Raw genomic sequence first — 15,527 nt, forward strand, 5'->3', positions numbered from 1 at the left:
CCAGCTGGAGGGGCGGTGACCGCGACTGTCGAGGGCTGGCCCCAGGTGGCTAGGGTTGGGGTCAGAGGTCCTGCCTTATGGAATGTTAAGGCCCCGCCCGTGGAGCCCTAGGGCCGGGCCGCTCCCTATTTTCCTGTGAGCTGTTGTTGAGGCGCCCCATCTTCTCGCAGAAGGGACTCGGAGGGAAGCGGGCCTGAGAGCAGCTGCAGCCTCTGAGCTCGGACGCGAAGACTAGCCCCGCCCCCGGGCTGCCGCCGAGGTCCTGCAGGTGACCCTCAACCCCTCGAGGACCGCCGGCCGCCTGCCTCCTCTGGGCAGGCTCAGGAGTCCGCGGAGCGGAGTGTGCGCCTGTGGCCCTCGAGGGCGTGGGCGGGGAGTAGGGGTCGAGCTGGGGCCACAGGCTGTCCCCGTTTGGCCTGCTCCCCTGTGGCTCCGAAGCCAACTTTTTCTGAAGTTGTCAGTCCGCGTGTTTGAGATTTCGTTTCTGGAATCTCACCCGAACAATTTGGAGAGAGGAACAGGGGTATTGTGGCTTTGGCTGTTGACTCAAGGTGAAAATAAAAACCAGACATGGGGATGTAATGAATGCAGAGTGACCCGTGAGCAAACTGGACGATTTTCTCCGGCTGACAGGCATTTATTTTCCCCCTAGCTTGCCCCATATACTATGAGTTACACTGTTGTCAAAATAAGAGCAGTTTAGTCCCATAGTTCTAAGCAAGAGTCCTTAGCGTTGACCTTCTTAGTGAAGATACTTTGCAATGTGTAAAGCATTGAATACAAAATTGTTGTGCAAAGGTTCTGAGTTGAAGATTCTCAGTGCACGGAGACTGGCAGCAGCCTTTACTTTCCATTGCAAGGATCTCAGCTTACTACTCTGAGACCAGAAGTAGTTGTTTCTTTACCTATGTGGGTTTGGGGGAGACAGCTATGGATGAGGAATAGGGACAGAAAAACGTATGCAATTAGAAAAAACAAAGGGTTTTTATTCTGCCTGTCTTCTTCCATCTCAGCCAGCATAAGCACATTCTTTTTTCTAGTGATGGTATTTGTTGAGTATTTGCAGTGATTTGGGAAAGGGATACTCTAACAAGACACTTCTCTTTAAACAAGGCGGTGGAGGGATGATTCTGTCTTCTGTGGAATTAACCCTCGGGCTTGGTTTTCAGTGAAGAAAATGAGGCACAAGGAATTGTTAACCAAGACCTTCCAAGGCCCAGCTGTTGTCTGTAGGACTCCGACCAGCCACGTATACACGTTTAAGAATGGCAGTGGGGACTCGGGGGACTCCTCTGAAGAAGAGTCTCACCGTGTGGTTTTGCGGCCCCGGGGCAAGGAGCGCCAGAAGAGCGGTGTCCACCAGCCTCACCAGGCGGGAGCAGGTGACGTGGTGCTGCTGCAGCGGGAGCTGGCGCAGGAGGACAGCCTCAACAAGCTGGCTCTGCAGTATGGCTGCAAAGTAAGACACCCCTCAGGGGCTCTGCCCCACTTCGTTTCAAGGAACACGGGGAACTCACTGCAGGGTGGGGGCCCTTGCTGCCCTTCTTAACCCTGCCAGGCCATCAGGAGAGGCCTGCTGTAGCAGCCAAGGACTCCCCTATTTAGCCAGAATTGGAAGGCAGAGGGGGAGTACCTTTAGTTCCTAACCCTGGCCCCCAAAGAGTGAGGGTTAGTACATTTCCTTCTCTGCAGGGGACATCTCCTTTTTCTGTTTTCTCCACACTGGAATTCTGAAACCTTTTTTCTTCTTTCGAGCACATTTTATTTTAGACCTAATGGGGCTGGAAGTACCAGGCAGAATTTATCCCAGATTTCTATGGTATGCTTGCTTTTCTTGCTGCTTTTATTTTTCTGAACCTTTCTTGGTGGTAGCTTACTTGACTGGTAAAGTTTTACCTTATCTCTTTTAGAACTGCATGATCTTTTGTATGCTGTGTATCTATGTAACCCTGTTTTTCTCTTTAATTATGTTTTTAGCATTCAGAGTGATTAACAATGGCAAAGTAAGTAGGAAAGTATTTCTAGAATTGCTGCATTTTCTCCTAGATTGTAACTATTTCACTTTGCTAACACTGCTACAAATGTCTATGGCCTTCTCTAAGGGTATATAAGCTACTTAATTTAAAAAATCTCTTTCTCCTACAAGCGTCTTATCTAACAAGGTCCAAATGTCTAAAACATGTTGTGTGGGGTGTTGCAGTCTTTCCCAGGGAAATAAACAGGTGGTCTCCGGGGACACATAGTGGTCTTTAAATTGTACTAACATTTATATTCGGCTCCGATAAACAGCTTCTGCAGGCATACTGTGTGGCTTACAGAACATGGGCTGAGAAATGAAGCCCATCCTACAAAGACTGGAATAGATGGAGTAGGCTTCTTGGTATGGTGATGTCTAAATCTGTAAAGAATATATAAAGCCTTTGATAAGTGATCAGTTTTCCTATTCGAAGTAAGTAAATTTGCTCTTAGTTTGTTAAAGGCAGAGACAGAAAGATCTCAAGGGTCTCATGCATTAGATTCAGGACATAGTAAATTAAAAATGTCCCCTACTTCGATTCAGTTACAATAACAGCAGTTGCTGAATAATTAAAATAATGGAAATGATTGATTTGAATATCTGTTGGCTGTATTCACTTTCTAGTTTAAGTGGACTTATGTGTTAAAAGTTTAGAGTTCATCTCTGATGCGTTTGGAAAGTTTTCAAACATTAGTTTGAGGGAGGGGCTAGTTACCCTTTGACTTAAATTTCCCCCTGCTTCTTAAATCTTAGTGTTTGATTATGAGAGGAGTTTGTCATGAACTTTGTTATTTGATAAAACTCACAGCATTAGTCCTTTTTCCTGACAGTTAAGTACAGTAAGTCACTTTTAATAAGTTTATATGCCCCACAGTGTTTCTGGGAAAGAAAATGCTGAGGGCATATCTCTCAACTTTATTACAGGTAAACTGGATTCTGAGTGTGTCTGCGGAGCTGGCTGAGGCTGTGTGTTTGGTGAACGCTAACATCTCGCAGCTACTTAGTTCTGGCATGAGGGGAAGGCAGGCAGATGGGGGCACTATTGCCTCAAAGGTGGAAAAGGCTGCAACATTTATTTTAGTGCCATGGTTGTTTCACCTAAAGCATTTTGTTGCAGTTACACTTTAAAGTTTAAGAAAGATCTGTTTTTCAAAACTGATCTTAAATTGTTCAAACCTATAAATCTTTAGGAATATCTGATTACTAAACTATATATTGAGGCTGAGTGAAAGCCAAAAAGAAACTTTCAGCCTAAACTAACGTTGTGTATAGCTGCAGTTTTCCAGTCTTCATCAGATTAAGTGAAGAGGGCTTGAATCATCACCCTGAAAGATTAAGAGCCACTTTTTGGCATGTTATTTTTAAAGGGCTTCACATATTTTATGATGTTTGTCTTCATGCTTTCCTAGGTTGCAGATATCAAGAAAGTCAACAACTTCATCAGAGAACAAGACTTATATGCTTTGAAATCTATTAAGATTCCAGTGAAAAACCATGGGATCCTAACAGAGACCCACAAAGAACTAAAACCCCTTCTGAGCCCATCTTCGGAGACCACAGTGACTGTGGAACTGCCAGATGCAGACAGAGCAGCCACAGGCACCGATGCCCAGGCTGATCAACTGATGGATTTCTTTAAGGGGATTGACCAGAATATTGAGCGTGCAGTGCAGTCAGAAATCTTTTTACATGAAAGTTACTGCATAGACACCTCGCATCAGCCACTGCTCCCAGCTCCTCCGAAGATGCCAATGAATGGTGCAGATTGTGGCATTCAGTGGTGGAATGCTGTTTTCATCATGCTTCTAATTGGTATCGTCTTGCCTATCTTTTATTTGGTCTATTTTAAAATACAAGCTAGTGGTGAGACCCCTAATAGCTTGAACACAACTGTCATCCCCAATGGCTCGATGGCAATGGGTACAGTTCCAGGGCAAGCCCCTAGACTAGCAGTTGCAGTGCCAACCATCACTTCTGCAGACAGCCAGTTCAGTCAGACCACCCAGGCAGGGAACTAAGCTTTTTTTTTTTTACAGAATCAGGCCAGCTTTAGCAGTTGGCTGTTGATATACCTCAGCTGTCATCGGCAATGTCCTAGGGGTGCTGCATTTTGCTTCCTGGGAAGGATGGACACTTTTCAGAAGTCATTGCAGTATTCTCAGTTGCACTGGCCCTGGGAATGGCCTTGCCCAGTCTAAGGCGGCAGGATCTAAGATAGCAGCGACCTCAGCTTCTATCCAGAGAGGTGCAGCAAGAAAGCCATTTCCATGTGACATTTAGTGGACTGGCCATGTGTTCATAGCAGCACTGTGTGGGACCCCAAGTTGGACATGCTCGGAGGGAGAGAAATGGCCTCTGTCAAGGGACCTGCAGTGTGAGAGCCAATGGGATCTGCACGGATCGCGGGGCTGTCACTGTATCCTCACTTGCTGTGGAGTGGGGATTGCCTCTGAGAAGGAGTATTCTCTGTCTCCCTGGCAAAGGTGCTGTGGAATAGTCTTGGCATGCCACCCTGTTTTGGAGAGTGACAGTTACAGTTGTAACAAGCCTACTTCATATTGGTCCCCTCAGTTAGCCTTTTTGAGGCAATGCCATTTCTAGAGTTGAAAAAGCCGTGGACCCAAACTGCTGCACTGTTTAATAAAGGGCAGTCCTGCTCCTGTCCTTTTAGAGCTGCTTGGTGTGACACACAGGCATCTCCCAGGCCAAGCACACACAGGCCGTGCCCAGTTCCGCAGGAGCTGTCCCACAGTGTGGCTCCCTGGCTTCTCCCAGTTGGCCTTCTCAGAAGGAGCTCTTGCTGGCCAGTGTTTGGAGGGGAGGATGAGTGCCTGTCACTGAGGCTCCACCATGGGTGGCATCTGAAGCTGGGCAGTCGCCAGGCCTGCGCTGAGAGCCGCAGCCCCTGTGCACACCTAACACGGCACGCCACCTGCTGCTTCCCTGCCTGGGTTCTTCGGAGCTCCAGAGCGAGAAGGCCGCTTAGTCCTTTTTCCCTGGGTGATGCCCCTAGAATAACACTGTATACAATGTAACTCACAATGTTACAGGACCAAAGGCTTGATGGAGGGGCTAGAGGCGACCCTTGTGAAAGGCGATCGGACCACCTGAGGGAGGAAGGGCTTGCAGTTTTCCCAGCCCTTCTTGCTGCCAAGGCAGCAGTGGTGCTGTGGATGGGCTGGGGACTGCTGGGCAGAGCCTGCTACTGCTTGGGAGTTGGTGCTACCCTGTGGCATGGAGGGGTAGGAGGGCCTGAGGTGGCTGCTGGCCCAGCCTCCAAGAGTGCTGGACAGGAGGCAGACACTGCCCAGATGCCGGGTGGAGGGACAGTGATGGCCTTTGACGCATGAGGCCTGGAGAGAAGTTTCAAAGGTCTCACCATGTAAGAGTGATTTCCGATTTCTCTCCTTTCAGTTGTGTGAAAAAAAATTGACCTGGGTTCCATTAGCAAATTTAAATCGTCTTCAGTCTTAAATTAGAGACCAGAATGATCTTCAGGATAAAAAGAACTTCTGAATCTTTGCAATAGGAAATATTTTGATCATGCAAGTGCTTTTCCAGCCAAATGTCTGTTCTCCGTGTCACTGAGGGCCACAGATTCCTCTAACATCTGTCACTGTCACTTCACCAGGCAGGCCTTGGAGTTCCATGGCAAAATCGCTTTTGTCAAACAAAGAATGTATCCTTTACTTTTTTCAAATGGAATAAAAATCATTTCTTTTGTGAAGGAAAATTGATTCCTCCTTTTAATTTTATTTGTTTATTTAATTTTTTTTGGAGACAGTCTCACTCTTTGCCTCAGCCTCCCGAGTAGCTGGGATTACAGGCACACATCACCACGCCTGGTTAATTTTTGCATGTTTAATAGAGATGGGGTTTAGCCATGTTGGCCAGGCTGATCTCAAACTCCTGACCTGCCCACCTTGGCCTCCTGAAGTGCCAGGATTACAGACGTGAGCCACTGCACCTGCCCCAATCTTTTAAAATTTGGGGATAATTTAGCATTGAAAGATGTGGGACGCTACTGGAGAAGATGGAGGTGTCTGTCAGGAGTGAGGCCTGTCCCCTGCACCTGGCCTGTCCCCTGCACCTGGCCACCAACTCGGGGCTTGTACCGTGCCGAAGGTTACTCGGACAGGTGCAGGACAAAGTGGTAACCAGTGCTCTAGGGATGATTGATCGCTGATTGATCTGTATACAGGCTTTAACATTGCTTTATTAGGTGTACATAAGAAATACACAATACTCACTTCCTATTCCATATGTTACGTTTTCAGTGTCTTTGGGGAGTAAATGTTTTAGAGAAATAGTTAGGTTTGCTATCTAGTCTCCAGTCTTTTTGGTTGGACTATAGTGCTGACTGTTGATGCCCAGGGAATCTCCATTGTCAAGAAAATGATGCTTTAATTTTACTCTGGAGAGAGAAAGCTACAGGGACTAAGCAGACGCCCCAGGGTCACTCAGAACCTCCACTGCCCAGCAGACGTGAGGAAGGTGTGGCCCAGCCTAGGTGCATGTTGGGGGAACAGTCAAGGCTCTGCCATGCAAGGTGGTCTGCACTGCAGTGGGTGGAGTGTGGAGAGGAGGGGTGACAGGAGACATGCCTGAAGTCATGGAATTAAGAGCCACTTGGGGCCGGGCGTGGTGGCTTACGCCTGTAATCCCAGCACTTTGAGAGGCCAAGGTAGGTGGATCACTTGAGGTCAGGAGTTCGAGACCAGCCTGGCCAATATGGTGAAATCCCCTCTCTACTAAAAATACAAAAATTAGCTGGGCCTGGTGGTGTGGGCCTGTAGTCCCGGTTACTTGGGAGGCTGTGGCACAGGAATGGCTTGAGCCCGGGAGGCAGGGGTTGCAGTGAGCCGAGATCAGGCCAAGATCTGGGAGATCTGGGAGACAAAGCGAGACTCAGAAAAAACAAAACAAAAAAACAGTTGAGACAGTGGAAGCCTGGGCTCAGCTGTAGGAAAGGCCCAAAGAGCCATGACCATTTCCTCTTTGGGAAGGACTGGGCTGCAGCAACAATCATATAAGCCATGGTGCTCCCTGGATGCCACAGTGTTCTAAGAGCTTCATACGCTCACCCACTTTACCTTCACTACTTCCCCACGAGGCAGGCATTTCTGTCCGCATTTTACAGATGGAAAAATTAAGCTGCCTATGACCACACAGCTGGTAAATGGGGGTGTTTGGGAGCCTGTGCTCTTAATCCCTTTCTGCTCAGCCACCTGCTTGACAGTCCACTGTGGGCCTGAGGTAGGACACCCATGGCATGATCCAGGCTCAAAGAACATGGGGGATGCTCAGGGTCTCCCAAGTCAGGGCTTCGGGAGGGGACAGCAGAGAAAATTTCTACTGGCCCACCTGGGGTACTGGCCTCACAGTGGTGAGAAAAGTTAGATCCATTGCCTGAATCGCAGTAATTGTAGAATCAGCATTTACCTGCCCAGTTTCTTGGTGCAGAATCAACTGGATTTAGCCTGTGAGCCAATGAACCAGGCCCCTTGACTTTGAGAAACAGACTGTCAGGAAAGCAGCCTCCCTTAGCTGCTTCCCTCCCAGCACTTAATGCCTTGCGACAGCTCTTCCAAGCTTATTTCCAGAGACAGGGTATGGCTGGCTTCAGGCCAGGCAGGGGAACGGTGCTGGGGAGAGTGTGGATAGCATCCACCTTGCCTGTTCTCTAAGTTTGGTAGAGTGGAGCTGCTGTGAGGAAAGGCAGCCTCCTTGCTCCTGCACTGCCAATCAGACACCATTGCCCCTGGAAGGACCAGTGTGGTGATGAAGTGCAGCTCCAGCCTGTGACCTGTTTCCCTTCCCATTCCTGCTCAGAACTTGCAGAGAGATTGCACCACAGAGCCAGTGAGGAGGCAGGGAGTCCTTACCACAACCTGAGGAGACTTTCTCACACCTTTGGAAAACACTGGGTTATTGTACATCACCATTTCACTATCCCGAATAAGGAATATGGGCTACTTTCCATCCATCCATCCATAACCTTCCAGAACACCAATTATACCAAGAGGTGATGGGATAACATGACATGGCCCCTGCCCTCAAGGTGCTTATAACCTAGTGGGATAAGACCTATGCCAGGGCTGGGTGTGGTGGCTCATGCCTGTAATCCCAGCACTTTGAAAGGCTGAGATGGACAGATTGCTTGAGCCCAGGAATTTGAGACCAGCCTAGGCTGAACATGGTGAAACCCCATCTGTACCGAAAAATTACAAAAATTAGCCAGGCGCAGTAGCATGCGCCTGTAGTCCCGGCTACTTGGGAGGCTGAGGTGGGAGAATGGCTTGAGCCTGGGAGGTGGAGGTTACAGTGAGCTGAGATTGTGTCACTGCACTCTGCTGGGGCATCGGAGCCAAACTCTGTCTCAGGAGAAATAATGAAACTTTTAAAAAAGACCTTTGCCAGAGTAGAGTTATGGTAGAACATGCCCCACAGAGGGAAATGTATGACAAGTGGTTAATAAAACAAAGGGTTTTCTGGAGGAGATGACATTTCCTTAGTCAACATCTGAAAGAAGGCTGGGATTTAGTAATATGGCAGAGGATGGTTCTTTTCAAAGAATACTGTTGCGTGTGAGCGAAGGCCTAGAGGCTGGAAATGGGGGACTATGTAGACAGGGAACTGTGAATAGTCTGGTGGCCTGGCATGAAGGAAATGCAAACGGAGCTGTGGGAAAATGCTGCAGTACTAGTTTGAGGCCAGGTTCTAGGCAGCCCTGAATTCCACATTGAAGTGATCTGGACATGATTTGATGGACAGTGGGAAGCTATCGAAAGGCTTGGAGCAGTAGAGAGTTGATGAGCACTGAAGTGAAGAATGGTAGTCACAGTTTTGGAGAGGCTTGGTTGGAGGAGTGGAGACCTTAAGAGGTGATTGTCTCAATTTGTACTCATGGGATTTTAATTTATAGAGGTGATGCATGACAACATGGAGACATTCCTTCTTCCTGATGTCATCGCAAGAAGTTTTACTACTTGTAATTCTCAAGAGAAGGGGGCACACCAGGTCCCACAGGGCCACATGGGGGATGCACCAATGTTGGTCAGGAGGCAGAAAGGAGCCAGGGGCACGCTCAGGCCACAGCCTTCATCGTGTTTCTGTGGGAAAGGGAAGGCAGGGCAGGGAGAACAGGCTAGTCCCGGGAGCAGCAGTCTCTCCTCAGTCAGCAAGGCCCCCAAAGCCAGAGCATCAAGAATACAGAAGATAAGAACGAGTTTCTACAATAAGAAAGAGTTAATACAATTGGCTTTGTGAGGAAGGGATGCCGAACAGACAGATGCAGAATCTAAGAAAGCCCAGTACAGTGATGCGGCTCAGAACTGGCAATGTGATTCTGAGGAGCCTTGGTGTGGCTTTCTTCATATTTCTGTTTGGGACTCATTGTTTCTTGGATCTGTGGATTTATATAGCTTCATCTAATTTGGACACATTTTAGCCATTATTTCTTTGAAAACTTTTTCCTCATCATTTCCCTCCAATTATAGAGCTCATTTATATTTTCTTCTGTTTTATTTTGGATAGTTTCTATTGCTGTTTTCCTTTGTAGTGTCTGTCTAATCTATAGTAATTCCATTCAGTGCATCCTTTTTTTTTTTTTTTTTTAGACAGAGTTTTGCTCTGTCACCCAGAGTGGAGTGTACTGGCGCGATCTTGGCTCACTGCAACCTCTGCTTCCTGGGTTCAAGTGAATCTCCTGCCTCAGCTTTCCAAGTAACTGGAATTACAGGTGTGCACCACCATGCCTGGCTAATTTTTGTGTTTTTAATAGAGACGACTTTTCGCCATGTTGCCCAGGCTGGTCTCAAACTGACCTCAAGTGATCTGCCCACCTTGGCCTCCTAAAGTGCTGGGATTAGAGGCGTGAGCCATCAGCCTCGCCCAGTGCATCTTTTACTACCGGTCTTTTAAATCTCTAAAGGTTCTATTTGGGTCTTTTAAATATCTTCTATTTCATCGTTGTGTTTATATATTCTGACACATGGAGTATATTTGTAAATAGCTGTTTTAACATCCTTATCTTCTAATTCCATCATTTATGTCATTCTGGGTCCATTGGTTGATCTCTCCCCCCATCTGCCTCCCATTATAGATTGTATGTTCTTGTTTTTCTCTGTGCGTGGTAATTTGTTGTTGGATGCTAGACATGGTGAATTTTATGTTGTTGGATGCTGGATTTTGTTGTCTTCCTTTAAATAGTTTGTGCTTTGTCCTGGGGCATGGTTAGTTGGAATCAGTTCCATCCTTCCAAGGCTCACTCTTCTGCTATGTTAGGGCAGGTGTAGAGCAGCGTGTAGTGAGGACTCATTCGGCCCTGCTCCCAGGGCAATGCCTTCTGAAGGTTTTTTCAGTCCCGCTCCTGTGGTGATGCCTATTGTTTTTTTTTGAGACGGAGTCTCACTCTATCGCCCAGGCTGGAGTGCAGTGGTGCAATCTCGGCTCACCGCAAACTCCACCTCCTGGGCTCACGTCATTCTCCTGCCTCAGCCTCCTGAGTAGCTGGGACTATAGGCACCCTCCACAATGCCCGGCTAATTTTTTTGTATTTTTAGTAAAAACGGGGGTTCACCATGTTAGCCAGGATGGTCTTGATCTCCTGACCTCATGATCTGCCTGCCTCGGCCTCCCAAAGTGCTGGGATTACAGGCATGAGCCACTGCGCCTGGCGATACCTTTTTAAGATTCTCCGAATGCTGTGTGTGTTAGGAGGTCTCATGACCTGACACACACAGCATTAATAACCTAGTTAATAATCACCTAATAATCTATCTGGTGGGAACACAGGTTATTCCTGGCCCTGGGTAAGCTCTGGGAATTGTCCCGTCTACTTTTTATGTTGGTGCTTTTCCTTGACTCTGTTATTTCCTCACATGCATGTACAGCCAAAGACTTGGGGGAATCTCTGCCCAGCTTCCCCCTCCCCAGTACTGTGCCCCCACAAATTCTACATGCCTCAGACTCTCTGAACTCCAAACTCCATCTCCTCAACTTGGCAAGGCCACCTGGCTCTGTCCTAAGGTTTGCAAACCCTCCAGGCGGTGAGCTGGGGCACTCATCAGTTTCACCTGGTTTATTTCTAGTCTCTGAGAAATCACTGTCCTGCACTGCCTGCTGTCCAACGCCTCATGTATTTTGTTGGATTCTTTAAGGTGAATGAATACACCTGGTTGCTGTTATTCTAATATGGCCAGAAGCAGAATATCATAGGCCAGGGTCAGGGGAGGGGCAGCCAAAATGGTGGCATGATGGGGCAAGACTGGTTCTGAGGCAGGGCCAGGGGAGCAGGCCTGTCAGTGGACTCTAAGTTGTGAGCCTGGACTGGATCATGGGACAGGAAGCCAAAAGGGGCAGATTTTCTTAGAAGGACTTAGGAACAGATCCACTAAATTCCATGCACTGTGAAACGGACAGCTGCTCTGGAGGTGTGTGGTTGACTTAGTTCAATCAACATGACTACATTCCCCCGTCAAGTGCCAGGCTCCCTGTATGTGACAGTCTTAGCCCAGCTGAGTAGTTGGAAAGAAAGGATAGCCCATGTACCAGTCATCCAGGCAGTGGCAGTGTCACCCTGGCTCCTTATTGCCACTTTGAGATCACTGCTCCTCCCTCCTCCCTAAATCCTCCAGCTTCTTTGAAGCACGTGTTATCAGAACACAGTTCCTGCCCCATTTCCTTGTTGCATCATCTACAGATCTCCTGGTCACTTCCTCTCCTTCTCTGATGACTTTAGCACCCGTCTTCATCCTTCATATCCCTGCAGGTCAGTGCTTCCCCATCTTCTTCAGGTTGTATCACATATAGAAAAGAATCAAATATGTCTAGCATCCCGAGGTAAACCAGAGGGGATGTGACGATCTTCACGTGAACCTTACTGTCTTAGATAGACAAAGGGGGCAGTGGTAGTTTTGTTCTGTTTTGGTTCATTTTTGAAACGGGTGGTAGAAAAGCATGCTTTTATGCTGATAGGAAAGATCTAGGAGAGAGGGAGAAATTGATCCTGCCAGAAAGAGGGGATAGTTGCAGAAGTGAAGACCTTGAGAAGGAGATGAGACCCAGGATACAACACAGAAGGCTTGGGCTTAGATAAGGGCACCAAGGTCCCTCGACAGTGCCTGGAGGGAAGATTCCTGAATATCACGTGGGAAGGTGAGGTCGGTCTCATCAGATTGCATCTATTTTCTCAATGGAAAATGTGAGGGGAAGTAACCAGCTGAGAAGAGAAGGAAGTGGTCTTGGAGGTGTGAAAGGAGAGGAGATGCAGTAAAACAGTTACGTCTGAAAGGGAGGAAGCCAGCATACTAGGGAGCTGCAGCTGCATCTCTGGGCAGTGTTGAGAGCCATTTACAATTCATGGTCATGAGGAATGAAAATAGAAAGTCCAGAATTAGCCCCTTTACTCAGTAGAGTAAAGATGAACTTTTTAATAAATGTAGTGGGACAAGTTGAGAGCCTTTGCATTTTTGTATTTTCCTTTTTGTAGAGAGGAGGTCTTGCTGTGCTGCCCAGGCTGGTCTCGAATTCCTGGGCTCAAGCAATCCTCCCACCTCAGCCTCCCAAAGTGCTGGGATTATAGGTGTGAGCCACCACACCTGGCCATAGAGAGCCTTTTGTAAACACATAAAATTAGATCCATATATAAGAACAAATTCCAAATGGATCAGCAATCTAAAAGTAAAGGATGAAACCATACTAGAACAAGAATACATGGGTGAATTCCTCTCTAACCTTGGTGTACGGAAAGTATCTCCAAATGTAACTCAAAATCTACAAGCAACGAGATTGATAAATTTGACTCCACAAAAATAAAATTTTGCATGACTGAAGTACCACAAAAAAGTTATTCATAGCACATACACCAGAGGGTCAATATCCCTAATATAAAAATACCCCTTACAAGTTGGGGAATGAAAATAAAAAAAATCTAATAGAAAAATGGGAAAAAGACAGGAACAGAAATTCACACACTCGAAAGAGATTAAAATGTTCTCAAACATATGAAAAAAATGCTCAATTTAAGGCAAATTACAACATTGAGATATACTTCTCAGACTGGTAAAAATAAAAAATATGACTGCACTCTGTTGGCAAGGATGTCCGCATCCACTACTGGAGGAAATGCAAATTGATACATATCTGGAGGGAAATTTGGCAATACCTTGCAAAACTACACGTGAACTTCCTCAGCAATCCCACCTCTAGGAATCTATCCTGAAGATATATCTTTAAAAATACAAATATACACGTGTAGGGCTATTCACTGACGACTGTGGAATATTGGGAACAGCCTAAATGCCTGCACATGGGTTAGCACTATGGTACATCCACATCCTGGATGAAAACATCTATGAACTGATCACTCTAAGGAGTGATTACCAGATAGACTATTAAGTGGAAAAAGCAAAGCTGCTTATTTGTACAAGTACTAGTTGTCTCTAGGGGTTGGTGGGAGAGGCAAGGATAGGAATAGGCTAGCAGGGGTGAAGAGAGAATGTTTTCCTGAGCATCTTTTTTTGTATAGCTTGGAAACACAGTAATGTTTCAGATACTATTCATATACCCCTCAAAATAAATCATTAAAACCAACTAGGATGGGGAAGGGTGCCGAAAGTGAAATACAACACGAACAGATGAAGCTAACCATGTTACAAATGAGTAAGATAACCATACTGAAGAGATTGGGAACTACAAGTAACTGGAAACCACTGTCTTGACTGGATAGTGTAAGGCCAAAGGCAAAACCACAAAACCACATAAATGCTCTCATCTAGTCAGTCACTGTTCGTTGCCTACACAGGTGCGGGCAGTTCTGAAAATAAGTGTACACTGGAACTGAACAATAAGTAAAAGGACCATAGATAGTAAGAGCTGGGTTCCCTGTGCTGCCCAGGCTGGTCTCGAATTCCTGGGCTCAAGCAATCCTCCCACCTCAGCCTCCCAAAGTGCTGGGATTATAGGTGTGAGCCACCACACCTGGCCATAGAGAGCCTTTTGTAAACACATAAAATTAGATCCATATATAAGAACAAATTCCAAATGGATCAGCAATCTAAAAGTAAAGGATGAAACCATACTAGAACAAGAATACATGGGTGAATTCCTCTCTAACCTTGGTGTACGGAAAGTATCTCCAAATGTAACTCAAAATCTACAAGCAACGAGATTGATAAATTTGACTCCACAAAAATAAAATTTTGCATGACTGAAGTACCACAAAAAAGTTATTCATAGCACATACACCAGAGGGTCAATATCCCTAATATAAAAATACCCCTTACAAGTTGGGGAATGAAAATAAAAAAAATCTAATAGAAAAATGGGAAAAAGACAGGAACAGAAATTCACACACTCGAAAGAGATTAAAATGTTCTCAAACATATGAAAAAAATGCTCAATTTAAGGCAAATTACAACATTGAGATATACTTCTCAGACTGGTAAAAATAAAAAATATGACTGCACTCTGTTGGCAAGGATGTCCGCATCCACTACTGGAGGAAATGCAAATTGATACATATCTGGAGGGAAATTTGGCAATACCTTGCAAAACTACACGTGAACTTCCTCAGCAATCCCACCTCTAGGAATCTATCCTGAAGATATATCTTTAAAAATACAAATATACACGTGTAGGGCTATTCACTGACGACTGTGGAATATTGGGAACAGCCTAAATGCCTGCACATGGGTTAGCACTATGGTACATCCACATCCTGGATGAAAACATCTATGAACTGATCACTCTAAGGAGTGATTACCAGATAGACTATTAAGTGGAAAAAGCAAAGCTGCTTATTTGTACAAGTACTAGTTGTCTCTAGGGGTTGGTGGGAGAGGCAAGGATAGGAATAGGCTAGCAGGGGTGAAGAGAGAATGTTTTCCTGAGCATCTTTTTTTGTATAGCTTGGAAACACAGTAATGTTTCAGATACTATTCATATAACCCTCAAAATAAATCATTAAAACCAACTAGGATGGGGAAGGGTGCCGAAAGTGAAATACAACACGAACAGATGAAGCTAACCATGTTACAAATGAGTAAGATAACCATACTGAAGAGATTGGGAACTACAAGTAACTGGAAACCACTGTCTTGACTGGATAGTGTAAGGCCAAAGGCAAAACCACAAAACCACATAAATGCTCTCATCTAGTCAGTCACTGTTCGTTGCCTACACAGGTGCAGGCAGTTCTGAAAATAAGTGTACACTGGAACTGAACAGTAAGTAAAAGGACCATAGATAGTAAGAGCTGGGTTCCCTACCACAGGAGAAAGAAGTTACAAATGAGGAAAGGCTAAAAGGAATCCTGGGGCATTGAATTGGAATCCAAAGCATTAGTGGAAACCATGGCTTTTGACACATTTAGGTAATTAGGAATATGGATGTGTGTGTGTGTGTGTGTGTGTGTGTGTGAGCACAACTACATGTATTTCCTTGTGGTGTCTGCAGAAAGAGCCCGAAGGAGGTGACACCCTAGTAACAATAATCACATCTAGTGCCC

The 15,527-nt window shown here is 46.0% G+C and overlaps 1 protein-coding gene across 1 annotated transcript; it reads left to right on the forward strand.

The window, feature by feature from the left end:
- The first annotated feature begins 169 nt into the window (after positions 1–169).
- Positions 170–5,750, forward strand: LYSMD4 (LysM, putative peptidoglycan-binding, domain containing 4). The gene is given in 6 exon segments (XM_011969800.1): positions 170–268; positions 1,170–1,459; positions 1,771–1,799; positions 1,802–1,819; positions 1,978–2,003; positions 3,427–5,750. Coding segments are annotated over 5 exon segments (876 nt in total). The 5' UTR covers positions 170–268; positions 1,170–1,265; the 3' UTR covers positions 4,036–5,750.
- Positions 5,751–15,527: the final 9,777 nt, after the last annotated feature.

This window comes from Mandrillus leucophaeus, unplaced genomic scaffold (assembly GCF_000951045.1).
Source record: "Mandrillus leucophaeus isolate KB7577 unplaced genomic scaffold, Mleu.le_1.0 Scaffold91, whole genome shotgun sequence".
Lineage (NCBI taxonomy): Eukaryota > Metazoa > Chordata > Mammalia > Primates > Cercopithecidae > Mandrillus > Mandrillus leucophaeus.